General features: G+C 47.8%; 1 protein-coding gene across 1 annotated transcript; it reads right to left on the bottom strand.

Annotated features, from left to right (window-relative positions):
• Window positions 1–10,882: 10,882 nt before the first annotated feature.
• Window positions 10,883–26,024, bottom strand: SDSL (serine dehydratase like). The gene is made up of 7 exons (XM_087703748.1): window positions 25,833–26,024; window positions 19,153–19,192; window positions 17,077–17,216; window positions 16,122–16,210; window positions 15,003–15,230; window positions 13,285–13,409; window positions 10,883–11,214 (listed from the first exon to the last, which is right to left on the bottom strand). Exons 1-7 carry the CDS (start codon window positions 26,001–26,003, stop codon window positions 11,021–11,023), a joined length of 987 nt encoding a protein of 328 aa, XP_087559874.1. The 5' UTR covers window positions 26,004–26,024; the 3' UTR covers window positions 10,883–11,020.
• Window positions 26,025–27,325: the final 1,301 nt, after the last annotated feature.

The following is a 27,325-nucleotide window of genomic DNA, read 5'->3' as shown; positions in this document are numbered from 1 at the left end:
ATACTCAAAATAAATATGGGACTAAGAAATTTCAGATAGCTTATGAAAAGAAGCTAAAGAAACTAGGAATGATATAATCTGTTTAGAGTTAGCCTAGCAAGGAGGAGTTAAAGCTCAAATGAAAGATGATATTAACTTTTTTAAAGCTTATTTTAGAATGTTTTTGTTAAAGATCTATACCCTGTATTGGTTCTGGGAAGTGGGGGGGGAGGGTGGGGGGGAGGGTGGGGGGTAGGGAAGTAAATACTTGTAAAAGTTTTTTTTTTTAAATTTTCATTTAAAATAATTAAAAAAAAAAGAATTTTGTTGTTGTTAGTTGTGAAGTCGTGTCCCCATGGACAACGTTCCTCCAGGCCTTCCGGTCCTCTACCATCCTCTAGACTAGAGACCATTGAAGCTCACGGGGCCCGACTGCTTTGGTGACTCCCTCCAGCCACCTTCTTCTCTGTCATCCCCTTCTTCTTCTTTTGCCCTCCATCGTTCCCAGCATGAGGCTCTTCTCCAGGGAGTCCTTCTTCCTTCTCATTAGGTGGCCAAAGTCCTAAGTGGGACAATTTAAACCTGGTCATTTGGGCCTCCAGCGAGAGTTCTGGGTTTATTTGGTCAAGGATCCATTTCTTGACTCTCAGGAGTTCTTCTCCATCTCCAAACTTCTCCTGCTTCTTTTGAAGTCCAACTTTTTTTCCACTTTTCCTAGAGTGTCAAAATATGAGGATTCTGATTTTGGTAGGGAGAGAGACACCTCACGGTTTTTGAAGGTCTTGATGGCTGTTTTGATCTACTGCAAATTTCTGGGCTGCTTCATTCCTTTCCTGTTGGTTGATGGTTGATCCTAAGTGTCAGGATTTCTCCACCATTTCCATCGCTTCACAGTGGATTCTAAGGCTGGAGGTGTCACTAATTTGGTCTTCTTGATAGCGGATCTTATTCCCCTGGGCTCCTTGACTTTTATTGATTCAGTAGATCGGGTTTCTAGATCTGGATATCGTCATCAAAAAGGTGGCATGGGTAGGTGTGCAAACTGGAGAGGAAATCGCTGGAGCTTGTGATCTGTTTGTGCACCAGCGTGTGTGTCTGGTTATAAATGTTCACTAAAGTGATATGTCCATGCACACGTGTGCAAATTGGAAAGGCAATAACTGTAGCTTGTGATCTGTTCATGCACAAGTGTGTGTTCCTAGTTATAAATGTTCACTAATGTGATATGCTCATGCGCAAATGTGCAAACTGGAGGGGTAATAGCTGCAGCTTGTGATCTGTTTGTGCACTAGCATGCATGCCTAGTTATAAATATTCACTAACGTGATATTGTCATTCACAAGTGTGCAAACTGGAGAAGTAATAGCATATGTTCATTCACAAGGGTGCAAACTGGAGGGGTAATAGCTGCAGCTTGTGATCTGTTTGTGCACAAACATGTATGTCTGGCTATAAATGTTCACTAACGTGATATGTCCATGCACACGTGTGCAAATTGGAGAGGTAATAACTGTAGCTTGTGATCTGTTCATGCAGAAACGTGCCTGTCCAGTTATAAATGTTCACTAAAGTGATATGCTCATGCACAAGTGTGCAAACTGGAGAGCTAATAGCTGGAGCTTGTGATCTGTTTGTGCACAAGTGTGTGTGTGTGGCTATAAATGTTCACTAAAGTGATATGTCCATGCACACGTGTGCAAATTGGAGAGGTAATAACTGTAGCTTGTGATCTGTTTGTGCACGTGTTTGTGCCTACTTATAAATGTTCACTAACATGATATGCTCATGTGCAAATGTGCAAACTGGAGGGGTAATAGCTGCAGCTTGTGATCTGTTTGTGCACCAGCATGCATGCCTAGTTATAAATGTTCACTAATGTGATATTGTCATTCACAAGGGTGCAAACTGGAGAGGTAATAGCATATCATTCACAAGGGTGCAAACTGGAGGGGTAATAGCATATCATTCACAAGGGTGCAAACTGGAGGGGTAATAGCATATCATTCACAAGGGTGCAAACTGGAGGGATAATAGCTGCAGCTTGTGATCTGTTTGTGCACCAGTGTGCATGCCTAGTTATAAATGTTCACTAACGTGATATTGTCATTCACAAGGGTGCAAACTGGAAGGGTAATAGCTGCAGCTTGTGATCTGTGCGTGCACAAGCGTGCCTGCTTAGTTATACATGTCTACTAAAGTGTATTGTCAGGTTATTGTTTTTGCAAAGCAATGGGCAATGCAATAGGGCAGAAAGTTGCACTTATTTTGTAAGTGCGAACCCCTGCCTCACTAGCTCGGGGAGAGCTTCCTCCAAGGGAGTGGGCTTCGTGAATGAGTTGACTTTGGTAGGTCTGTGGTGCTTCCTGAAGTCGGATTTTGATTTTTGTCCCCTGGTGTGTCTTTTCACACCTGTGCTTCCAAATGCAGAATCTGCCTGTTTCTCCTTTTAATAAAACCAACGAAAACAACGTGCAATTCACACCAACTCTGCCAGCACTTGGATTCACCCGTGTTAAGGAGAGAAAACCCCCTCTCTTGCCTGCTGACCCTCTTCCCCCACAGCCCACCCACCCCCCAAGTTTCCTGGGTCTGCCATCCAAGCCCCAACCCTTTCAGGCCCAGCGCCCAAGCCGTCTTTTCAAATTTAGTTCAGTTTACTTGATTTTCATCGCACATGGTACAGCAAAATTAAATGCCGTCTTCAGTGTACATTACAATTATAAAAATAAAAACACAAACATACATCCTTGACATTCTATATAATTGAAATTGAAAACCTGATATTGCACTACGCCATAGAATTCAATATAGTTACTGCCCTGGGATAGAAGCTGTTTTTTCCGCCGGATGGGTCCTTGTTTTTATTACCCTGTACCGTCTGCCAGATGGTAATAGTTAAAAAAAAAAAAGGACACAGGATTAAATGGATCTTATGGATGGATCTAGAGCAGTGTTTCTCAATCTTAGCAACTTGAAGATGTCCGGACTTCAACTCCCAGAATTCCCCAGCCAGCGAATGCTGGCTGGGGAATTCTGGGAGTTGAAGTCCGGACATCTTTAAGTTGCCAAGGTTGAGAAACACTGATCTAGAGGGTTGAAACCTGTAGGGAAGATTGATTGACAGAAGGGCCTTTGACCTGTTTTTGTTTCTGGTTTATTCTATTGTGGGTTTTTTGGGGGGGGAGGGGCTGCGTTTGGGTGACAATGTTGTGGTTGTGTTCTTACAGGTTTATCAGATCGGGTCCACTCGCCCCTGGGGACATGACATAGCCAGCAAGGTTGTGGTGTGTGTGTGTGTGTGTTTGTGTTTGTGTGTTTGTTTGTTTCGGTGGTCTGCAAGCCCCCTCCCCTTTGCATTTGGTAAAAAGGAGCATTGCCAGGGTTCCAAATAGCATCCAAAAGCAAATCAGATTCCAAGGCAAAGGATTGCTCAAAGTTCCAATTGATTAAGAGAGACATTTTGGCACATCTGGGGAAACCCGAATCTGAGAGCTTCCCGGTTTTCCCCACCGAGTTGAAAGTTCAAGATCCTGCCCCCCACACCCACAAGTCCATCCCTTGGTCCAATCTCCCAATGCCATGCTGGCAGTTCCACCTATCCAGTTCCGGTCAGGTGCAGAGGTGCAAAGATAAAGGATGACCTTGGCTTTCTAGAAAGAATGTTGTTATGGCTACTTAGCATCTAACTCCGTACAATCCCATTTTCCCACAATAGAAAAGGCATAGTAGAATAATAGAAAGTGTGGCAGGCCAAAGACCCAAAAGAAAAGATGGCTGCAGGCCTGACACATTTCTTCCTTAGAGTCAACACACAAAGGAGAAATTAAAATCCTTCCGGAAAGCACAGATCTACCCAGGTCTACTCGGAAGGAAGTCCTGGAGGACCCCCATGGGCATCCCTGGGGGTGGGGGGTCACAGCTCCCCCCATCAGGTTCAACTATTCAGAAAATGGGCTTTACCTACTTAGTAAAGGGTTGGGTTTGAATGCCATAAATAAATGGTCTCATAAGGCCGGTGGGCGAGGATTATGGGAGTTCTGTTACGAAGCAACTCAGAGAGCAGCCAATGGGCAGGGCCCTTTGGCGGGCTCATCCTTTTCTTTGGCTTTGCTGTACGGGGATTTATCCCCAGGGCAGTGGGGGTGGGGTGGAGGGACAGAGAGTGGAGAGAGAGAGAGAGAAAGAGGGGGAGAGAGAGGGAAGGAGAGAAAGAGAGAGAGAAAAAGGCAGAGGGAGACACAGAGAGAAAGAGAGGGAGATAGGGAGAAAAAGAGAGAGAGAGACAGGGAGAAAAAGAGAGAGAGAGGGAGGGAAACAGATAGGAGACAGAGAGGGGGAGAAAGAGAGAGGGAGGGAGACAGAGAAAGACAGGGAGAGAGGGAAAAAGAAAGGGAGACAGAGAGGGAGACGGAGAGAAAGAGAGAGAGAGAGGGAGAGAGAGAGGGAGAGAGAGAGGGAGAAAAAAGAGGGGAGGAGACAGAGATGGAGGGAGAAAGAGAGAGAAAGAGAGAAAGAGAGAGAAAGAGAGAGAAAGAGAGACACAGAGAGAGAGAGAGAGAGAGAGAGAGGGAGGGAGAGAAGGAGGGAGTCAGGGAGAAAAAAGAAAGGGGGGAGGGAGACAGAGAGACAGGAGAAGGGGGAGAGAGAGAGAGAGAGAGAGAGAGAGAGAGAGAGAGAATAAACCACACTTCTGTTCGGTGAGGGTCAGCCTCTCCAGCTGTGCAGTAATACTGGACTCACTCTGGGGTCTACATATCCAGGGATAAGCCGTGGAGGCTTCGTGAGGGACTGGGAAGCCTGCGGTTTTAAAAAGCTCTCTGCCTTTTAATCCAATTTGTTCCACGCAAAAGTTGCGACCGGGCTCGTGATCTCTCGCGCCCGCACCCCCCCCCACTTTCAATCCCATAATGCTTCTCCTCCCCTGCCCTCCTCCAGATGTGGTGTGCGTGTCACTCGGTTGCTTTTTTTGTGGGGTGCAAATCAATATTTGTGGGGTGCAATTCAGTTCCTTTTTTCTGGGGTGCAAATCAATTATTTGTGGGGCACAATTCAGTTCCTGTTGTGGGGTGCAATTCAGTTCCTTTTTTCTGGAGTGCAAATCAATTATTTGTGGGGTACAATTCAGTTCCTGTTGTGGGGTGCAATTCAGTTCCTTTTTTCTGGAGTGCAAATCAATTATTTGTGGGGTACAATTCAGTTCCTGTTGTGGGGTGCAATTCAGTTCCTTTTTGTGGGGTGCAAATCAATTCTTTGTGGGGTACAATTCAGTTCCTTTTGTGGGTTGCAATTCAGTTCCTTTTTTGTGGGGTGCAAATCAGTTCATTTTTTGTGGGGGGGTGCAATTCAGGGAAGCTTCTTCCGTCACTCACCCCCTCTCTGCTCTCTTCTCCTCCCCCTCCTCCCCTCCCCAGATTACCAAGGCGATTACTACGGCCCCGGGAGCAACTACGACTTTTCTCGCACGGCCCCCCCTCGCAGGCGCAGTCGCCGGCCGACTCCAGCTACATCCCATCCTCGGGGGCCGGCTCCAACCCGCTGGGACCCCTGGACGCCCCCTTGGCCGGACACCACACCTCGGAGAACCAAAGGTATACGGATATGATCTCCCACTCCGACACGCCCAGCCCGGAGCCGGGGCTGCCCGGCTCGCTGCATCCCATCCCGGGCGAGGTCTTCAGCGGGGGTCCCAGCCCCCCTTTCCCCATGTCGGGGTACAGCGGGCCCCTCTCGCATTCCAACCAGGAGCTGAGCGAAGCGGCCGTGTGGTAGAGCGCCCGGGAAGGGGGGAACGCCGCGCTCCGGACCTCTCCTCAAAGCCCCGACTCGGACCATCACCCGGAGGGGGTGGGGGCTTCCCTCGGAGCCGCTCCAGGACCGCTGCCTTGCCCCCAGGTGGGCCCAGTGGAGAAGGCTTGGAAGCCCCGGATAGGGAGCCTCGAGGGGCCCCCCCCAGCTGCCCAACCTCCCGACTTTCTCAACTCTTTTTGGACCAAAGTTAGAATTCACTCCTGGTTCCGCAGACTGGAGGAGGGGGATGAGGAGGGGGGGGCTTCTCTTCCCCTGCCCCGTTCCACCTCGCTGGCCCTCACCCACCCACCCACCCACCCACCCACCCAGGATAGTGTCTTGGGTTCGGTTTTTAGTGTTTCTTTTTCTTTTTTAAAAGAAAAGTAGGGGTGGGCGGGGAGAGAAGACACAGACAGACAGACAGACAAAAAGCAAAATTGGAATTTTGTTCGCTTCGCTTTCGTTTTCTCCGGATTCGGACCCTAAAGGAAAAAGAAAGAAAGAAAGAAAGAAAGAAAGAAAGAAAGAAAGAAAGAAAGAAAGAAAGAAAGAAAGAAAGAAAGAAAGAAAGAAAGAAAGAAAGAAAGAAAATAAAAGAAAAATAAAGAAAGAAAGAAAGAAGTAAAGAAAGAAAGAAAGAAAGAAGGAAGGAAGGAAAGAAAGAAAAAAGAGAACGGATTTATTTTCATTAGAAGGCTGGTTTGATTGACAGCAATGGCAGAGCGAAAAGGGGAGGGGGGAGAAGAACCGGAGTGGGTTTTTTTTTTTAAATATTTCATTTGTTTTTGTGCTGGTGACGCGGCGCCCCCTGGTGGTCGGTGCTTGGAACGACACGCCGGACTTCTTCATAGACTCCTTCAAGACGGATTGGCGAGGGTGTGTTTTGGTTCCCTTCGGTTGAATTAATTAATTAATATTAATTATTCTAATATTATTCTTTATTTTTATTGGGGAGGGAAGGCGACGGTCCCACCTCCCCACCCCCGATGACTAATAACAGCAAACATTTAAAAAAAGAAGAGAGATAAAAGCAAATAATTGGAAGATGGCAATTTTGCTGGGAGGCTGTTTGAGGATGTATTATAGGGTTTTTTTTGCTCCTAGTTTCTTTATTTTATATAAAGAAGAAACAAATAAAGTATGTTTTTGTGTTTATTTGATTATTTATTGCATCAAGAATCTCCAGGGGCAGAATGAAATGAATGGGGAATCCATGCTAGATTGGTATGAGACATAACAACAATGGCCATATACCCAAATAATAACAAAATATATATGTATACATTTTGGGGGGCTATTATTTCTCTGAAAAAATGTCCAGACTGAATTCAAGAAGAAATGGAATCAAATCTTCAATACAGTCACACACCAGCATAAAAGGATTCCACTTTAAAAGCTTGTGGACTTCCAACTCCCAGAATTCCCCAACCAGCTATGAGAGTTGAATTCTGGGAGTTGAAGTCTACAATTGTAGGGGGTATTAAGAAGGTTCTAAACTGCTTCTGTCCTTGATTAGTTCCCACCCTTGCTTCTTGTCCTGCCTTCGGGTGCTTTTGGAGAATAGCAGAGTTGCAAGGGACCTTGGAGGTCTTCTAGTCCAACCCTCTGCTCAAGCCGGAGACCCCTAAACCATCCCAGAAAAAATGGCTATCTAGTTGCTTTTTAAAAGTCTCCAGTGATGGAGCATCCACAGCCAGTGGTGGGTTTCGAAAATTGTTGGAACCTACTCTGTGGGTGTGGCCTCCTTTGTGGGAGTAGCTTGCCACCCATGTGACCAGATGGGAGTGGCTTGCCGCCCATGTGACCGGATATGAAATTATGAATTAGTACTTAGATTGGTCCAAGTAGCTATTCAGAAACTCTGGCATTGAAGCATGCAAGTCTTAAAGCTGTCAAGTTACAAGATCCTTGCACCCCTAACCCTTTAGAAAAAATAACCCCAGGGGTGTTCAAAGTTGACAGCTTTAAGACTTGTGGACTTCAACTCCCAGAATTCAACTCCCAGAATTCCTCCTCCAGTCACGTTGGCTCAGGAACTCTGGCATTGAAGCATACAAGTCTTAAAGCTGTCAAGTTACAAGATCGTTGCCAGTGGTGGGTTTCAAAAAATTTTGGAACCTCTTCTGTAGGTGTGGCCTGCTTTCCGGGTCCACTGGTGGAACCTCTTCTAATCGGTTCGGTAGATTTGACGAACCGGTTCTACTGAACTGGTGCGAACTGGTAGGAACCCACCTCTGATCCACACTTTCTAAAGGCAAGTTGTTAACTGGGGAATCTTTGCTGCTGTTGGGATCCTAAACCATCGCATTTTCAAAAAAATTATTCTAGCAAATTATGGGCTGCCTGGAGCTGCAGAACCCGGATCGATCTCTCGACTCAAACATGACCAGCTCAAAAAGGAATAGCCAATCCCGGGATTTAACTAATCCAGTTTTGATCCACACACTATAAAAAAGATGTCGAAACTCTAGAAAGAGTGCAGAGAAGAGCAACCAAGAGGATTAGGAGACTGAAGGCTAAAACATGATGAACAGTTGCAGGAACCGGGCATGGCTGGTCTAGTGAAGAGAAGGACCAGGGGAGACAGGATAGCAGTGTTCCAATATTTGAGGGGGCTGCCACAGAGAGGAGTTGGGGGTCAAAATTATTTCCCAAAGCACCTGAAGGCCAGACAAGGAATAACAGATGGAAATTGAACAAGGAGAGATTCAACTTAGAAATAAGGAGGAATTTCCTGACAGTGAGAACAATCAACCCATGGAACAGAAGTTGCCTTCGGAAGTTGTAGGAGCTTCATCCCTGGAGGCTTTCAAGAAGAGACTGGACTGCCGTCTGTCAGAAATGGTGTAGGGTCTCCTGCTTGGGCAGGGGGGGTTGGACTAGATGACCTACAAGGTCCCTCCCAACTCTGTAATCTAATCCCACCCCAATTCCAACATTACATCTCCCTGCTTGGCCCCAAGTGTCCATTGTTGTTCTTAAGCTCCTCCATCCGAGCGTTTCTCTTAAGCCAAAGCCGGTGGCGGCGACGGGAGAGAACCGTCATAATTAAACATAATTATGACAATAATGCAGGCAGACAGTAGCAAATAAGTGAAGCTAAGAGGGTGCGCTTGCTAATTGTGGTGCAGAATTGCCGTCAAAACAATGCGACTGTGGATAAATATTGATGGGGGCTAAATAATAATCGTATGCGAACGACGCGGGAGTTGGCCCTGGGGGTGGGTGGAAGAGGGGAGAGAGAGAGACAGAGCAGTTATTTAAAGAAATGGAGAGAAACATAAATCAAAATTCAAATTAAGCCTGCCAGAGAGTGCTCCCATAGAGGGAAACACAAAGAGGAAGAAGGAAGAAGTTTTCCCCACATCCAATTATCCTTTTACAGTTGCCCTGTGCTGCGGGCGACTAATAAACTTAATAAAATTTATGGGTGATGAATAAATTTAATAAATGCAGGTAGTGCTCGATTTACAGCAATTCATTCAGTGACCGAAGTCACAACAGCACTGGAAAAAAGTCCATTTTTCACAACCATCATCCTGGCATCTCCCTGGTCACGTGGATCAAAATTCAGACGCCTGGCCACTGACTCGTATTTACGACGGTTGCAGCTTCACAACCTTCGGGAGACGAGTTGTTCCACTGATGAATTGTTCTCACTGTGAGGAAGTTTCTCCTCAGTTCCAGGATGTTTCTTGCTCCTTGATTAGTTTCCACCCATCGCTTCTTGCCCTGCCTTCCGGGTGCTTTGGAGAATAGCTTGACTCCCTCTTCTTTGGGGAAGCCCCTAGAACTAAGCAACCTAGAACTAAGGAGAAATTTCCTGACAGGGAGAACAATTAATCTGTGGAACAGAATTTGCCTCCAGAAGTTGTGAATGCTCCAACACTGGAAGTTTTTAAAGAAGATGTTGGATAGCCATTTGTCTGAAGTCATGTAGGGTTTCCTGCCTGAGCAGGGGGGTGGACTAGAAAGACCTCCAAGGTCCCTTCCAGCTATTCTATTCTATTATATTCTATTCTTCATTCTATTCCATTTCCTCATTTCTCTATTCTATTCTATTCTATTATTCTATTATTCTATTATTCTATTATTCTATTATTCTATTATTCTATTATTCTATTATTCTATTATTCTATTATTCTATTATTCTATTATTCTATTATTCTATTATTCTATTATTCTATTATTCTATTATTCTATTATTCTATTATTCTATTATTCTATTATTCTATTATTCTATTATTCTATTATTCTATTATTTTATTCTACTATTCTACTATTCTATTATTCTATTATTCTATTATTCTATTCTATTCTATTCTATTCTATTTCCTCATTCCTCTATTCCATTCCATTCTATTCCATTCTATTCTATTCTATTCTATTCTATTCTATTCTATTCTATTCTATTCTATTCTATTCTATTCTATTCTTGATTAGTTTCCACCCATTGCTTCTTGTCCTGCCCGCAGGTACTTTGGAGAATAGTTTGACTCCCTCTTCTTTGTTTCAACCCTTCAAATATTGGACCACTGCTATCATGTCACCCCCTAGTCCTCCTTTTCATCAGACTAGACATACCCAGTTCCAGAAAGATCATAAACAGGAGCAAAATTCACATAATCGTGGTTCACCGACAAAAGGGCAACCGACAAAAGCGCGCCCGACTAAACCGCGGTGACAAAACCACGAGTTCTGACTGCGCCGATGAATCACGCCGACAACAGTGCGCCGACAGAAGGGCGCTGTAAACCTAAATCTAACCCTAACCCTAACCCTAACCTTAAACCTAACCCTAAACCTAACCCTAAACCTAACCCTAAACCTAACCCTAAACCTAACCCTAAACCTAACCCTAAACCTAACCGTAAACCTAACCCTAAACCTAACGCTAATGCTAACCCTAAATGTAACGCTAACCCTAACCTAACCCTAACCCTAACCCTAAACCTAAACCTAAACCTAAACCTAAACCTAACCCTTACCTTAACTTAAATCGCCCTTCTGTCGACGCACTGTTGTTGACGCGCTGTTATTGGCGCATTGATGACGTCGCGGTTTTAGCGATGTGGTTTTGTCGGCATGCTTTTGTCGTGCGCGCTTTTGTTGGATCACGCATAACTGCTGCCTCGCTTTGCAATGGAAATGCTGTGCCGTAAGCCGAGGATTATACCTATACCCAAAATAGCCCCGATTAAGCATCTAACTAGTGGAGTGGTTGGGAATGGTGTGAACCCAGAAACATGTGACTTCATTTCATGCCCAGGTGTTTCTTTATAGCTTGGAGACCCTGCAGGCTGATCCCACTGCCCCCGCAAACAATGATGACGATGGAGTCCAGCGCCTTGCTTAGCTTTCCTTCTTCCTGCAGCTTCTGCAGGCAGCCCGAATATAAGAACGCCAGCGAGGCACCACAAGCGGGGTCAACCATTATCCGTTCATCGTCTGAGAAAGGAACAAGGAGCAAATCACAGCTTAATTACCGTATTTTTCGGAGTACAAAGATGCAACTTTTCCCCCTCTAAAAGAGCATGGAAATGTTGCTGCATCTTATACACCGACCACAGCTATTTTTGGCCTCCTGAAGCCCCACCCCCTCACCCAGTGGTGGGTTTCAAAGAATTTTTGAACCTACTCTGTGGGTGTGGCCTCCTTTGTGGGAGTGACTTGCTGGCCATGTGACCTGGTGGGAGTGGCTTGCCAGTCATGTGTGTGTTCTCTCTCTCTCTCTCTCTCTCTCTTTCCTTCCTTTTGTCTCTCTGTCCCTTTTTCCTTTTTTTCTTTCATCTCTCTCTCACTTTTTCTTTCCTTTTCTCTTTTTTATTTCTTTCCTTCTTCCTTCCTTTCTCTTTCTCTTTCTCTTTCTCTCTCTGTGTGAGTCTGTGTGCATTTGTGTGTGTGTGTGTGTGTGTGTCAGTGGTGGGTTTCAAAAAAAATTGGAACCTCTTCTGTAGGTGTGGCCTGCTTTCCGGGTCCACTGGTGGAACCTCTTCTAACCGGTTCGGTAGATTGACGAACCGGTTCTACCGAATAGGTGCGAACTGGTAGGAACCCACCTCTGCCCTCACCCCATTTTGTGAAAACAGGGTCATTTTTGCCTTCCCCCCCCCAGAAGCTCTCTGTAGGCTTCAACAGGGCTGGGGGGGAGAGAAAACTGCCCCCCTTTTGGTGAAAAATGGCGTTTTTGCCTTCCCCCCAGCCCTGCTGAAGCCTGCAGAGTGCTCCTGGGGGCCGGGGAGGACAAAATTTGTTTTTCCTGACTTACCTCTTTGAAATCTTGGTGTGTCTTATACACCGGTGCATCTTATAGTCCGAAAAATACGGTAATTAAAATTAACTTAGTATTGCGAAGTTTCTTCTCCAATAACATTATAATGCAAAGGAGAGCCTCCAAAACCCGCCCCCCCTGTCTCCGAAATGTTCTATGTAGCCTCGTTTTTGATGCTGCGCACATGCATGCATGCATGCCACGCATTTGAGCAAAGGGCATACATGGAAGTCCGCACACATGCGCAGAAGGCGCACGCTGACATTTCCAAACCCGCTGGTAAACCTATGTGAATCCCACTGCTGACTCCCTTGCCAAGAAAATTATATGAACCTCTCCATGAAGTCCCCAGAAGTCAACCTTGAATTGAAGGAGACTACCTTGCATAAACAGATCAATGAATCAATCCGTAAAATAAATACCGTATTTTCCAGAGTATAAGATGTTCCGGAGTATAAGACGCACTTTAGTTTTTGGGGAGGGAAACGAGAAGAAGAAAAAAACCTGCCTCTGACTACCAGTATCCTTGGTATTCATCTGGCTAGCTTCCTGACCTGGAACGTATGGTAACAAGGTCAGCCAATGAATAGGCACAGCAACTAAATCAGCCAGAGAGGGCTATTTGGACTCTGAAACAGTCTTTGCTGTGTGAGCAACAAGGAGACAGGAAGGAGCCTGGCTTAGCCGAGAACTGAAAGTGAAACTACTTGTGTTTTGCTTGTATTTACGGCTGCCTTGGAAAACCTGCTTTTGGTAATGTATTGTATGTTGTTATGATTTTGTGGAATCAGTTACTTGTGTGTGCTTTCTGGATGTGATCGCTGCTGCAAACTCTGACCAGCCAGGTCAACTTCGACACTTATTGCAGCCTGATTCAGCATGAACAGCTGATTGGCGGGGGGAATCAGGCTGCTGGAACACCCTCCAATCAGCTGTTCCAGGCTGCAGGGATTGCCACAGACCATCGCTGCCTCCATGCCTGGAGTTTTTGGCCTCTGGTGGGGAGGGGGGGCTGCATTTGGTATATAAGACGCACCCAAATTTTCACCCTCTTTTTTTGGGGGGGGGGAAACAGCGTCTTATACTTCGGAAAATAGAGTAGGTGATATCTAGGAAGGTCTGGAGGACATGTTCGTGGAGTCAACCCCAGGAGATGCCCAATGAAATCTCTAGAGTTGATTGTCTCAACTCAAAACACCCACCCAACCTTCTAATCCCATCTCTCAGGGTCAACTTCCCAAACTCACCCAGAAATTGCTCTACAGCTTTCACCGCTTCCACGTCGTCCAGAACATGAGAGATGATTGGACATTCCTTGGCACAATCTAAGGCCCTCTGGGCCACCGTCTTAGCCCCAAGGCACCTGGCCACGCTGCAGAACGATAAGCAGAAAAAGCAGGTGTAGAAAAGATCAACCACAGAACTCAAGGGAAGGAAGAAGAGGAAGGGAGGAAGGAAGGAAGGAGGGAGGAAAATAGAAGGAGGGAGGGAAGGAAGAAAGGAAGGAAGGGGAAGGGAAGGAGAGAAGGAGGAAAAGAGAAGGAGGGAAGGAAGGAAGGAGGGAAGAGAAGGAAGGAGGCAGGGAAGGAAGGGGAAGGAGGAAGGGAGGAAAAGAGGAAAAGAGAAGGAAGGAAAGAAGGAAGGGAGGGGAAGGGGGGAGGGGAAGGAAGGTGGGAGGGAGGGAGGAAAATAGAAGGAGGGAGGGAAGGAAGGAAGGAGGGAAGGAAAGGAAGGAGGAAAATAGAAGAAGGGAGGGAAGGAAGGAAGGGGAAGGAAGGAGGAAAAGAGAAGGAGGGAGGGAAGGGAAATGGAAGGAGGGAGGGAGGAAAAGAGAAGGAAGGAGGGAAGGAAGGGAAGGAGGGAGGAAAATAAAAGGAGGAAGGGAAGGGGAAGGGAAGGAAAGAGGGAGGAAAAGAAAAGAAAAGGAAAGAAGGAAGGGAAGGAAGGTGGGAGGGAGGAAAATAGAAGGAGGGAGGTAAGGAAGGAGGAAAATAGGAGGGAGGGAAGGAAGGGGAAGGAGGGAGGAAAATAAAAGGAGGGAGGGAAGGGAAGGAAGGAGGGAGGAAAAGAAGAAAAGAGAAGGAAAGAAGGAAGGGAGGGGGAAGGAAGGAAGGGGAAGGAAGGAGGAAAAGAGAAGGAGGGAGGGAAGGGAAATGGAAGGAGGGAGGGAGGAAAAGAGAAGGAAGGAGGGAAGGAAGGGAAGGAGGGAGGAAAATAAAAGGAGGAAGGGAAGGGGAAGGGAAGGAAAGAGGGAGGAAAAGAAAAGAAAAGGAAAGAAGGAAGGGAAGGAAGGTGGGAGGGAGGAAAATAGAAGGAGGGAGGTAAGGAAGGAGGAAAATAGGAGGGAGGGAAGGAAGGGGAAGGAGGGAGGAAAATAAAAGGAGGGAGGGAAGGGAAGGAAGGAGGGAGGAAAAGAAGAAAAGAGAAGGAAAGAAGGAAGGGAGGGGGAAGGAAGGGAAGGAAGGTGGGAGGGAAAATAGAAGGAGGGAGGGAAGGAAGGGAAGGAGGGAGGGAGGAAAATAAAAGGAGGAAGGGAAGGGGAAGGGAAGGAAAGAGGGAGGAAAAGAAGAAAAGAAAAGGAAAGAAGGAAGGGAAGGAAGGTGGGAGGGAGGAAAATAGAAGGAGGGAGGGAAGGAAGGAGGAAAATAGAAGGAGGGAGGGAAGGAAGGGGAAGGAGGGAGGAAAATAAAAGGAGGGAGGGAAGGGAAGGAAGGAGGGAGGAAAAGAAGAAAAGAGAAGGAAAGAAGGAAGGGAGGGGGAAGGAAGGGAAGGAAGGTGGGAGGGAGGAAAATAGAAGGAGGGAGGGAAGGAAGGAAGGGGAAGGAGGGAGGAAAAGAGGAAAAGAGAAGGAGGGAGGGAAGGTGGAAAGGAAGGAAGGAAAAGAGAAGGAGGGAAGGAAGGAAGGAAGGAAGGAAGGATTCTTCTACCACTTTGCAGCGAAGTGCAGCTCCAGACCAAAACATACCTGGTAATATCAGGCAAAGTGACCAGCTGACCAGCCTGGATGGCTGCATGAAAGCTTTCAGCTCCTCTGGTCTCCACAGCCACGATGGGGACGTCCGACCAGCCCACTTCCTGCAAACCGGCAACCACTCCAGCCAGGAGACCACCACCTCCCACCGACAGCACAATAGCTCCTGGTCTGGTCACTAGAGACCCCTTCAGCTCCTGGACAATGCTGCTGTGTCCTTTCCTGCAAGGAGAGCAAGACCCCAAGTCCTGGAAGGAGCCCCCCAAAGTTGCATTTGGGGCAAAAAAGTGTGCTCCAGGCGAAAGGTAGAGCAGACGCCATCCTTAAGACATGTCTATTTATTAAATAGATTTTATCCCGCCTTTGTTACTTTCCAAATACCATATTTTTCAGAGTATAAGACTCTCCGAAGTATAAGACTCACCTAGCTTTTGGGGAGGAAAACCAGGGGGAAAAATCTGCCTCTGCCTCCCAGCAATTTGCCTCCTTGCAACCAACAGCAAACAGCACAGACGATATACGCTGTTTGTAGCGTTGCATTTCAGACTATACTTGTCCAGATGCTGTTAGAATGGATGTGCTTTCTGGAAGCAGTGTCTCACTTAGCAACATAAATGTTGGACTCAGTTGTGGTTGTAAGCTGAGGACTACTTTATTCCTATTCCTTCCTCCTCCAAAAGAGGAATAGAATAGAGAATAGAATTTTATTATTTGTATGCCGCCCTTCTCCGGGAGGACTCAGGGCGGCGAACAATTCAAGGGGGAAAAAGGGGAACATAAAAACGATATACAAATAATAAAAGTAAGCAACAATCGCACAACCATACATGTCGAGAGGGGAGGGAACTCATCACCCCTAGGCCTGCCGGCAAAGCCAGGTTTTGACGGCTTTTCGAAAGGCCTGGAGAGAGGTGAGGGTCCGAATCCCTGCGGGGAGTTCGTTCCAGAGGGCCGGAGCTGCCACAGAGAAGGCCCTCCCCCGGGTAATAGCCACGTGGCATTGGCTGGTAGATGGCACCCAGAGGAGGCCAACCCTGTGAGATCTAATGGGTCTGTGGGAGGTAATTGGCAGCAGGCGGTCTCTCAATGGCCATCTTGACATAGGTTTCTTACCATACTAGCGGGTGGTCGAAAGGATGGATATTGACCCAACCGTCAGTCTTAGCTAGTGCCATTGCTCGGTCGTTGGCATCATCCCAGACCTGCCGGGATTAGAAATGGAAAACTTGAATTTAGGAGAAAGCAGCATTCAAATTACGGCAGTCCCTAAATCAGTTGGCCAACTATCGAGATGAAACTTTGATTCTGCTGCTTCATGTAAGGTAGGACTCAGCATCTATCTCAACTTTACCAAGTGTTAGAAATTCTCTCTCTCTCTCTCTCTCTCTCTCTCTCTTTCTGTGTGTGTGTGTGTGTGTGTGTGTGTGTGTGTGAGCAGGGACACGGTGGCTCAGTGGCTAAGACGCTGAGCTAGTCAATCAGAAAGGTTGGCAGTTCAATGGTTCGAATCCCTAACGCCGTGTAATGGAGTGAGCTCCCGTTCAGCATTTAGTCATTCTGGCCACATGACCACAGAGATGTCTTCGGACAGCGCTGGCTCTTCGGCTTTGAAACGGAGATGAGCACCGCCCCCTAGAGTCGGGAACGACTAGCACATGTGTGCGAGGTGAACCTTTACCTTTACATTGTATTTTTATTGTCTCTCTCTCTCTCTCAAACAAAGTGTACAGTCACCATGTGCTTTACTGCTTAACTGTTTTAACTGCAACAAGAAAGAGGAAACTCTACTTACAACAAAAGAGCATTGAGTCCAGAGTCCAGTTTGTAAACACTGCCATCTACTGGCTGAATGCTATCGTTGTTGCTGCAGAAAATTACATTCCAAGAATGAATCCCAACGCCAAGCCTTACTTACCACAAGGACCAGCCGGGAAACAAGCTAATTCTACTTTGCTATGAAAAGGAAAAGGTTTCTCTGTCAGTCTCTGGAGCTCATCTCCGCTTCTTAGCCGAGGGAGGAACCAAAGCCGTTCCTGAATTCTGGAACATTTTAATTTCCTATTTTTACCTTCCCAAAGATTTCCACGTTGGCTCTGTACTGCTCGAGCCTTTTTATCGTTGACTCTGTGGTGCCGCAGGGCACAACGATTGTCGCGGGCATCCTCAGTTCCCTGGCTGCGTAGGCTGCAGCCAAGCCGGCATTTCCACCTAAAAGGTTTCGGAGGAGGAGGAGGAGGAGGAAGAGAGAGGGAATTGCTTTCTATGGGAATCTCAAGGGGGCTTTAACAAGAGGCAACTGGGTTTTCTTTGAAGAGGTTTCGCTCCTCATCCCAGAAGCTTCTTCAGTTCTCAGTGAATGTTGGGGAGGGCGGGGGATGGAAGGATTTGCAGGTAATTCACAACTTACAACGGTTCATTTTTGTGAACGTTCGCCGTTGCAACTGCACTGAAAAAGGTGAGTTATGAGCGTTTTTCATACTTATGACTATAGCAGCACCCCCCCATGGTCACGAGATCCAATTCTGAGAGCCATTGAGGCCATTTGGTGGATTACCTATGCCCTCAGGGTCACCTGAATCAGAGAGCAAATGGGGTGGGAAACCTCCATGGACCTGCTGAAAGGACTGTGTTGTAAGCCGGAGATGGGTGGTGTCATATCCCTCCCCTTCTGTTGTCTTCTCAATTTTAACACGGATGGCCTCTTTTACCCTTCTTGTCAATCAGCAATCGTCTCTCTCCGTAATGTGGACTTTGCTATCTTCAAAAGAGGGACCTTTGTCTTTCAAATGCAGATGGACTGCTGAATCTTGTCCTCGTGGGTTTGTTCTCCTATGTTGCGCCATGCTAATGTGAAGTGGTTGTTTTGTTTCCCCGTTTATACACACACACACACACACACACACACACAGTATATATATATATATATATATATATATATATATATATATATATATATATATATATATATATATATATATATATATATATATATATATATATATATAATCCCCAATATTTATCTGTCTCTCTGTCTCTCTCCCTCCCTCCTCTAACATCTCTCTCTCCTATAAACTCTCTTTCTCTCCTCTAATCTCTCTCTCTCCTATAATCTCTCTGTCTCTCTCTCTCTGTCTCTCTCTCTGTGTCTCCCTCCCTCCCCTAATCACTCTCTCTCCTCTAATTTCTCTCTCTCCTATAATCTCTCTCCATCTATCTATCTGTCTCTGTGTGTGTGTGTGTGTGTGTGTGCGTCTCCCTCCCTCCCCTAATCTCTCTCTCCTCTAATCTCTCTCTCTGTGTGTATGTCTCCCTCCCCCCAATCTCTCTCTCTCCTCTAATTTCTCTCTCTCTCTCTCCCTCTCTCTCTGTCTCTCCCTCCCTCCCTTAATCTCTCTCTTTTATTTTACCCTCTCCTCTAATCTCTCTCTCTGTCTATCTATTTATCTATCTATCTATCTATCTATCATCTATCTATCTATCTATCTATCTATCTATCTATCTATCTATCTATCTATCTATCTATCATCTAGCTATCTAGCTATCTAGCTATCTAGCTATCTAGCTATCTAGCTATCTAGCTATCTAGCTATCTAGCTATCTAGCTATCTAGCTATCTAGCTATCTAGCTATCTAGCTATCTAGCTATCTAGCTATCTAGCTATCTAGCTATCATCTAGCTATCTAGCTAGCTAGCTAGCTATCTAGCTAGCTATCTAGCTAGCTATCTAGCTAGCTAGCTGTCTCTCTCTCTCTCTGTCTTTCTCTCTCCTCTAATCTCTTTCTCCTCTAATCTCTCTCTCTCTCTCTCTCTCTGTATCTATCTCTATCCATCATAAATGAGAGTCAGTTGCCAAGTGTCTGAATTTTGATCGCATGACCATGGGGATGCTGCAATGGTCATAAGTGTGAGAAATGACCATGTCCTTTTTTCAGTGCCTTGTAACTTCGAACAGTCATTGAGTGAAGCGTTGGAAACAGAGGGCCACCTGTACGTACAAGACAGAGAGTATAAACGAATTACAGTATCTTTCACGTTACGTGTTTTACAATAATATTTGACGTGTGTGCCAAAAAGAAGGTCAGTAATCCAGGGGTTTCTGGTGCAGATGTGCAGGAAGACCAGGGAAACAGAGCCACTGTTTACCTGAGGAGCAGACCAGATGTCGACAGCCCTTCTTAGCCATCTGAAATTTAAAAAAAAACACATATTTTTTTGGGTTCGTTTTTCTCTATCATTTCCATTTGTCCTTGAAAAAACCAAGAATGGCTTTAGGAAGAGGTGCCTGGCCCAAACCCAGAAGTCACTTCACTCCTGTGCTGGCCATCTTCCAGAGGTCCCAGATGCCTCCCACCTCTTCCCAGCATGCAGGTGAGTCTCTCCCACTTCCTCTCGCCCCTCCCTCTCCTCTCTCCACTGGAAAAAAAAGGCACCTCCAAAAAAACAGTGACTCAGGGACACGTCTGAAAAAAGACTATATTTCTAAATACCTCCAAGTTCTGACCAGGCTTCCTTAAAAAGCAGGAAGCAAAATCTTGGTCCCGGCTGTTGAATACTAGCGCGGGAAGTAAGATCCCCTTTTCTGATTGGCTCTCGGGTGGAGCCGGTTCAATCCCCTCCCCGATTGGCCGGGTTACTCGACGCCCCATTGGCTCATTGTTCAAACCCGGGGGTATAAATGTTTGGCGCGAACCACGCCACGTTGAATCATAGTTACTCTGCTTGAATAAAAGGTTGCTGCTTTACTACCTCCTTGTCGCGTCCTTTTCCTCCGCTCCAAGAATGCAAAACTGGCGACGAGGGTGGGATGAGATTCCCGCGACCACAGAGAAGAACAAACCAGCTTGCCTCCGCGTTTGAACCACGCTCTTCAGGTCAGGAACGCCGGCAGCGAACACAAAAATCTCCTCTGCTTTCTTCCTCCCTTTCTCTGGCTTTGCACCATAATGGCAACAGCGCTTCCTCCTTTCGCGCCGTTTGGGTCTGCCGGAGAATCATGGGACGGCTTCATGGAGCGGTTCGAATGTTATTTAATCGCGTCAAAGAACCGGGCACAGACCGACGAGGAGAAGTGCAGCTTTTTCTTGTCCTGCTGTGAGCCTTCCATGTTTGCTTCTGCGAGAGCCCTGGCCGCTCCGAGGCCAGCCTACAAACTTGGGTGGGACGAGCTGATGTCCAGGTTGAGGGACCATTACGCCCCCTCACCTTCCTTGATCGCACGCCGTTTCACTTTTCGCCGCCGTGTGCAGAAGCCTAACGAATCCATCAGCCAGTTTCTAGAGGCATTGCGCACAGTGGCCGCCCAATGTGATTTTGCAGACCTGGAAGAGAATCTCGTGGAGCAGTTTGTATGCGGGGTCCGCGACGTGCAATTGCGCAGCCGTATGCTCCGAAACCATAAAATTACCCTGGTGCAAGCTGTGGAGACCGCGCGAGCAGCAGAGCTCTCTGAACAATCCACGGCCGATATGGAACGTCTCCAGCTGAAAACCTCTGCGCAAACCGCTGTGGGGCCTTCCAATCAGACGAACCTCGTAGACGACCTCTCCCCCACGGAAGATGAGGAGGAGGAAACCGTCGGACAGATGAGGACGCAGCCGAAGCAGAGGCCACATCAGCAACCACCGACGCCCGTTCAGCCAGCCTCAAACGCACCTTGCCGCGGATGCGGCGGCCGTCATAGCCGCGCATCCTGCCCGTTTCGTTCCGCCGTCTGCCGCCGTTGCCGAGGAGAAGGACACCTCGCCAAGGTCTGCCGGGCTCTCATGCCAGCCCCATCGTTTATGCAGCCCAGCAACCAGCGCCAGACTCCGCAACGCCACCGACAACCACGTTTAGCGAGGCGAGCTGAGGACTGCCATTCAACCTACCAGCTCCCCAGCGCTGAGTGCGTGGTCTACCGGGCCTCCCACGTCCCTGCCGGCGGTCGCAAAATTAGCACCGTCGTTCGTCTTGAAGGTCAGCCTTGCCGAATGGAGGTGGACTCTGGGTCTTCCCGTTCCCTTCTATCTTGGGCTTTGTTTTCCCGTCTTTGCCCCAGGGTTCCTCAGAGTAAATTGCGCCCGGCTGGGGTCTCCCTCCTAGATTACCAGGGAAATGGGATTCCCACGGCAGGAATATTCCACATTCGGGTGGAATATGGAGATTTTAAGGGGAAACTCCCAGTTTTAATTGTTAGGAATAACCTGCCCGCTCTTCTTGGGTTAGATTGGTTCCCCGCTTTGGGCCTCACCATAGAAGGGGTGCACAGGGTAGTCCCCCGTACCGTAGATAGCGTTTTAGATGAGTTCGCAGATGTGTTCGATGGGAAATTGGGCTGTTACAAGGGCACCCCCATTTCCCTTTGCCTCGATCCCCAGGTCGCGCCTATTAGGCTGAAGGCGCGTAGGGTCCCTTTCGCATTGAGAGCAAAGGTAGACGCTGAATTGGATAAGCTTCTAGAGCAGGGGGTAATAGAGCCCGTAGATCACGCCCGTTGGGAAACCCCCATAGTTCTCCCGGTCAAACCCGACGGATCGGTGAGAATATGTGCCGACTATAAGTCGACCATCAACTTGGCCTTGCAGGCAAATCCATATCCTGTTCCTGTAGTGCAACATCTACTCCATTCTTTAGGGCAAGGCCGCATTTTCGCAAAGCTGGATATGGCACAGGCCTATCAGCAGCTTCCCGTAGACGACGATGCGGCTACAGCCCAGACCATTGTCACCCACCGCGGGGCTTTCCGTTGCCGCCGCCTCCAATTTGGCGTCTCGGTCGCCCCGGGGATTTTTCAGAGCCTCATGGAGCGGTTGCTCCATGGGCTCCCAGGCGTCGTTCCTTATTTTGACGACGTCCTGGTTGCAGCCTCTAGTCACTCGGAACTCCAAAAAATACTGCGGGAGGTCCTTACACGTTTTAGGGAGGCCGGATTGAAGCTAAAGCGCAGTAAATGCGAAATTGCTGTTTCCCAAGTAGAGTTTTTGGGATTTCTCATCGATGCACAGGGCATCCACCCCACTCCCTCGAAAGTTGCGGCCATAAAAAACGCTCCTGCACCCACCTCTAGGGCGGAATTGCAGGCGTTCCTGGGGCTTTTAAATTTTTACGCCCCTTTTATTCCCCACAAGGCGTCGTTAGCTGAACCGTTACACCGACTGCTTGACCGGTCAGCGGCCTGGAAATGGGGTAGCCGTGAAGCGCAGGCGTTCGCGGCTATAAAGAATGTTTTAACCTCGTCAGCAGTCCTAATTCAATATAGCGACAGGATGCCCCTAGTTTTAACGTGTGACGCCTCTCCCTATGGCATAGGGGCGGTTCTGAGCCATGTTCTCCCGAACGGCTCAGAGGCCCCCATAGCCTTTTACTCCCGGACGCTTTCTTCAACGGAGAGAAATTATAGCCAAATTGATAAAGAAGCCCTAGCTGCAGTGTCCGGCATTAAGCGATTCCATGACTACCTTTACGGTAGGAATTTCACCCTTGTCACGGATCACAAGCCGCTCCTAGGCCTATTGGCAGGCGATAAGCCAACCCCCCCCATTTTGTCTCCCCGCATGACACGTTGGACCGAGTTTTTAGCGGCGTATTCATATACGCTGTTATATCGTCCGGGTAAGCAGCTAGGGCACGCAGACGCCCTGAGTCGTTGTCCCTTGCCACAGACGGACACAGCCCACGTGCCATCTCTCTCCATTTTGTCTATTGCTGAATCCGACCTCCCCGTTTCAGCTGCGGATGTTGCAGCTTGTACAAAGGCTGACCCCGTTTTATCCCAAGTAGTTCTATGGGTGTTGAGGGGGTGGCCCGTAGAAAAGATAGCGGAAGAATTCCGACCATTTAAGGCACGACAAGCTGAACTTGCCCTTCACGGGGGTTGCCTTGTTTGGGGGGATAGGGTAGTGATTCCCACAGCCCTGCGGGCACGAATCCTGCCTGCACTTCACAAAAACCACCCAGGCATAGCGCGAATGAAAGCGTTAGCCCGCAGCTATGTGTGGTGGCCCTTGCTAGATTCCGAAATCGCAGATTATGTAGGTCGTTGTAGAATATGCCAAAATTCTAGGCCGAATCCCCCCACAGCCGCCCCTCGTGAGTGGGAAATCCCTAGAGGCCCATGGTCCCGTTTACACATTGATTTCGCCGGTCCCTTTCACGGCCGAAACTTTATGATAGTGGTAGATGCTTACTCTAAGTGGGTGGAGTTGGTACTTATGACCTCCACTACAGCAGAGAGTACCGTGAGGGCTCTTCGTAAGATGTTCGCCACACATGGGCTTCCGGATGTGATAGTTTCAGATAACGGGCCCCAGTTTACCTCCACTATGTTCCAAGAATTCCTGGCCGGACAAGGGATTAGACACGCGGCCACAGCCCCGTATCATCCAGCTAGTAACGGTAGGGCGGAGCGCGCAGTTCGCTCAGCTAAAGAAGCCTTGGGTCGCATGGACCAGGGGGACTGGCAGGAGAGAGTGGCGGCCTATCTCTTGAGCCAGCACTCTACACCCTGTCCAACGACTAATAAAAGTCCTGCGGAGCTTTTGATGGGTAGGAGATTGCGAACCTCCCTAGATAGGCTTCATCCACTTTACGCAGGGGATTTACCGAGCAACTTGGGGGCCCTTCCTTCCCATACGTTTAAGTTAGGGGATCCCGTATGGGCTCGTTCCTTTTCTGGGGATCCACGGTGGGTTCCCGCAACCATCACAGCTCTGACTGGCCCCTGTTCCTTCAGGGCCGGCTTGGCCGACGGAACGCAATGGAGGCGCCACCTGGACCAATTAAGGCGACGCCTCCCCGCGGAAACAGACGGCCCGAGCCCCTCAGACATTCGCCCTCAGCATGAGCTACCCTCGATGACTTTATCCCCAACGGACTTCCCCTCCTCGGGAAACGGGGGACAAGCCGATACGAACTTTTCGGATAGACGCGCTTCTTTTGGCTATTCTTTCCCTCGAAGCCCTTGTCGAGACTTTGAACCTATATCCCAACCAGATTGCACGGGTCAATCGTTGGACATTCCTGCTGTCACGGACACACCATCCCTCGGGGTTGCGTCGCAGAACCACCGTTCCGCTACAGACGTGTCTCCGCTGGCGATTCCCCTCCCGACGACAACCGCCGGGGAACTACGAAGGTCGGGACGAGAGCGTCATCGTCCCACCTATCTACAGGATTATGTTTGCCCTTCTTGAGGGTGCTTAACTAGGGGGGGAGGGGTGTTGAATACTAGCGCGGGAAGTAAGATCCCCTTTTCTGATTGGCTCTCGGGTGGAGCCGGTTCAATCCCCTCCCCGATTGGCCGGGTTACTCGACGCCCCATTGGCTCATTGTTCAAACCCGGGGGTATAAATGTTTGGCGCGAACCACGCCACGTTGAATCATAGTTACTCTGCTTGAATAAAAGGTTGCTGCTTTACTACCTCCTTGTCGCGTCCTTTTCCTCCGCTCCAAGAATGCAAAACCGGCAAAACCTTTTTTTATTTACACAACTGCGAATTCCTTTCATTTCCCAGTCAGCAAGGCTCTAGCGAACAGTCTTTCCGAGGAATGTTTATCCACACGAACCTTATCTCGCTTGGAGAGCTGCCAGATAACTAGTTTCCAAACTAGCAGGGCAAGGCAATACTTGGCACTTAACTCTTATAGTCAGAAACAGAACTTTCCACTCTTGAACCGGCCGAAGGAACGAATTGTTTCCTGCAAAAGCCCCCTCCCCATTTGCTCCTTTTTTGTTTCCTATGGGAGGAGCCATGTTGCTCCCCAAATATATATTCCCCAATATCTATCTGTCTGTCTCTCTGTGTGTCTCTCCATCCCTCCTCTAATATCTCTCTCCTATAATCTCTCTTTCTCTCCTATAATCTCTCTCTCTCCTATAATCTCTCTCTCTCTCCTATAATCTCTCTCTCTCTCCTATAATCTCTCTCTCTCTCCGTCTGTCTGTCTCTCTGTGTCTCCCTCCCCTAATCTCGCTCTCTCCTCTAATTTCTCTCTCTCTCCTCTAATCTCTCTCTCTCCATCTATCTATCTATCTATCTGTCTGTTTCTCTGTCTCTCTGTGTCTCCCTCCCTCCCTTAATCTCTCTCTCACCTCTAATTTCTCTCTCTCTCTCCTCTAATCTCTCTCTCTCCATCTATCTGTCTGTCTGTCTCTCTGTGTATGTGTTTCTTCCTCCCACCCCTAACTCTCCTATAATTTCCCTCTCTCTCCTCTAATCTCTCTGTGTGTGTGTCTCCCCCTCCCCTAATCTCTCTCTCTCTTCTAATTTTTCTCTCTCATCTCTAATCTCTCTGTCTGTCTGTCTGTCTGTCTGTCTGTCTGTCTGTCTATCTATCTATCTATCTATCTATCTATCTATCTATCTATCTATCTATCTATCTATCTATCTATCTATCTATGACCGAAGGAACAAATTGTTTCCTGCAAAAGCCCCCTCCCCATTCGCTCCTCTTTTGTTTCCTATGGGAGGGAACAATCACCTCCAAGGCGTGGCTTTACTCCCAAGTCGACCCTGCTTTCTTAGTCGTTCTTGTCTCCTGGCAGCTCTGCGCATGCGCACACTGGGAACAGGCTCCAGCTGTTCCTCTGCCTCACTGCTGTCTAGCTCCCTCTCTGCCTCCGACGCAGAGCTCTCCACAGCCCCCAGGACTGGCCCATGTTCCTCCCCCACCTCCTCACTCTCCGACTCTGCTGCCAGCTCTACTGGCCACCGGCGGGCCACAACAGTTTCCTGGAGGCTGAAGTTTGGAAATATGCAAATCTCCCAGGTGACACACAAGTTGTGATGAGCCCAGGACATTCCCTATTGTCTGTAAAACGTACCTGCTCCGCCCCAGCCTCTCACCTGTTGGCAAAAGTAGCCAATGCCTCGGATTTTGAAGGAACCGCTCGGCTGGACGTTCTCCAACTTCATGTAGACTTTGGTTCCAGATGTTTGCGACAGGGCCACACTCTCCAGCAAAGGCGTCTCAATGTGGAAGGGTCTTTCGAAACCCCCATCAGGCAGCGCCTCCATTTGGGGTGGGGGCAATAGAAACTCCCTAAGTAAGATGTATTAATTCTATGAAAAACAAAATCCGGGAGATCAGGCCCAAGGTTCACCAAAACCTCTGCATTCTTTCGGATTAATGCTTAATCAATGGCGAGTGGTTTCGTTCTTTTTTCTGCCATCTACTTCTAAGCTTGGGTGCAATAATATAATATATTGCGGACAATGTATCACACAATTGTTTTATTCCTTTGCTATTGGTATATTTACATTTTCATCCCCCCCCCCCCCCGTTTTATTGATGTCAGGCACCCAGAGCAAGATTGGCAGCAAATACATTTAGCAAATAAAATAAAATCAATAAGGATCAAACTTCAAAACTCAAATCACTACTTCAATCTCAAAAAGGGTCTATTCGGAGTGCCAGAGCTGTTATTTGATTATAGCGATAGCACTTAGACTTATATGCTGCTTCACAATGCTTTACAGCTCTCTCTAAGCGGTTTACAAAGTCAGCCTCTTTCCCCTAACAATCTGGGTCCTCATTTTAGTGACCTCGGAAGGACGGGAGGCTGAGTCAACTGGAAGGAAGGAAAGAAGGAAGGAAGGAAGGAAGGAAGGAAGGAAGGACAGATAATAGCAATTGTACTTAGACTTATATGCTGCTTCACAGTGCTTTACAGCCCTCTCTAAGCAGTTTACAAAGTCAGCCTCTTGCCTCCAACAATCTGGGTCCTCGTTTTAGCGACCTCGGAAGGACAGAAGGCTGAGTCAACTTTGAAGCTGGTCAGGATATCCTATTGTTATCCTATTGTTTTGAACGCAGAAAATTGGAAGGAAAAGGAGCGAGGGAGGGAGGAAAAGAAAGGAAAAGGAGTGAGCGAGGGAGGAAGGAATGAAGGATGGAAAGGAGGAAAGAAGGAAAGGAGGGACAGAGGGAGGGAAAAAAAGGAGGGAGGGAGGAAGAAAAGAAAAAAAGGAAACATGGAAGGGAGGGAGGAAAGAAGGAAGGAAAAGGAAGGAGGGAGAAAGAAAAGAAAAAAGGAAAGGAAATGTGGAAGGGAGGGAGGAAGGAGGGAAGGAAAAGGAGTGTGAGTGAGGGAGGAAGAAAAGGAAAAAGGAAAGGTGGAAGAGAGAGAAGAATGAAGGGAGGAAGGAAAAGGAGTGAGAGAGGGAGGAAAGGAAAGGAGGGAGGAAGGAAGGAAAAGGAGTGAGGGACAGAGGAAGAAATGAAGGATGGAAAGGAGGAAAGAAGGAAAGGAGGGACAGAGGGAGGGAAGAAAAGGAGGGAGGGAGGAAGAAAAGAAAAAAGGAAAGGTGGAAGATAGGGAAGAAGGAAGGAAGGAAAA

This window comes from Thamnophis sirtalis, unplaced genomic scaffold (genome assembly GCF_051295495.1).
Source record: "Thamnophis sirtalis isolate CommonGarterSnake01/CBP01778 unplaced genomic scaffold, rThaSir2_p1.2 scaffold_2, whole genome shotgun sequence".
In the NCBI taxonomy this organism is placed as follows: Eukaryota; Metazoa; Chordata; class Lepidosauria; order Squamata; family Natricidae; genus Thamnophis; species Thamnophis sirtalis.
Note: the sequence above shows the minus strand (reverse complement) of the source record. Positions and strands in the feature narration are given on the sequence as shown.

What these genes read in the sequence shown, in the direction of transcription:
- SDSL (XM_087703748.1), bottom strand. Translation starts at nt 26,003, where the DNA reads ATGGAGGCGCTGCCTGATGGGGGTTTCGAAAGACCCTTCCACATTGAG. An exon ending in TTGGCTACTTTTGCCAACAG is followed by an intron (nt 19,193 to 25,832) that starts GTGAGAGGCTGG and finishes TTTAAATTTCAG; the next exon opens with ATGGCTAAGAAGGGCTGTCG. An exon ending in ACTTTGCCTGATATTACCAG is followed by an intron (nt 13,410 to 15,002) that starts GTATGTTTTGGT and finishes ATCGTTCTGCAG; the next exon opens with CGTGGCCAGGTGCCTTGGGG.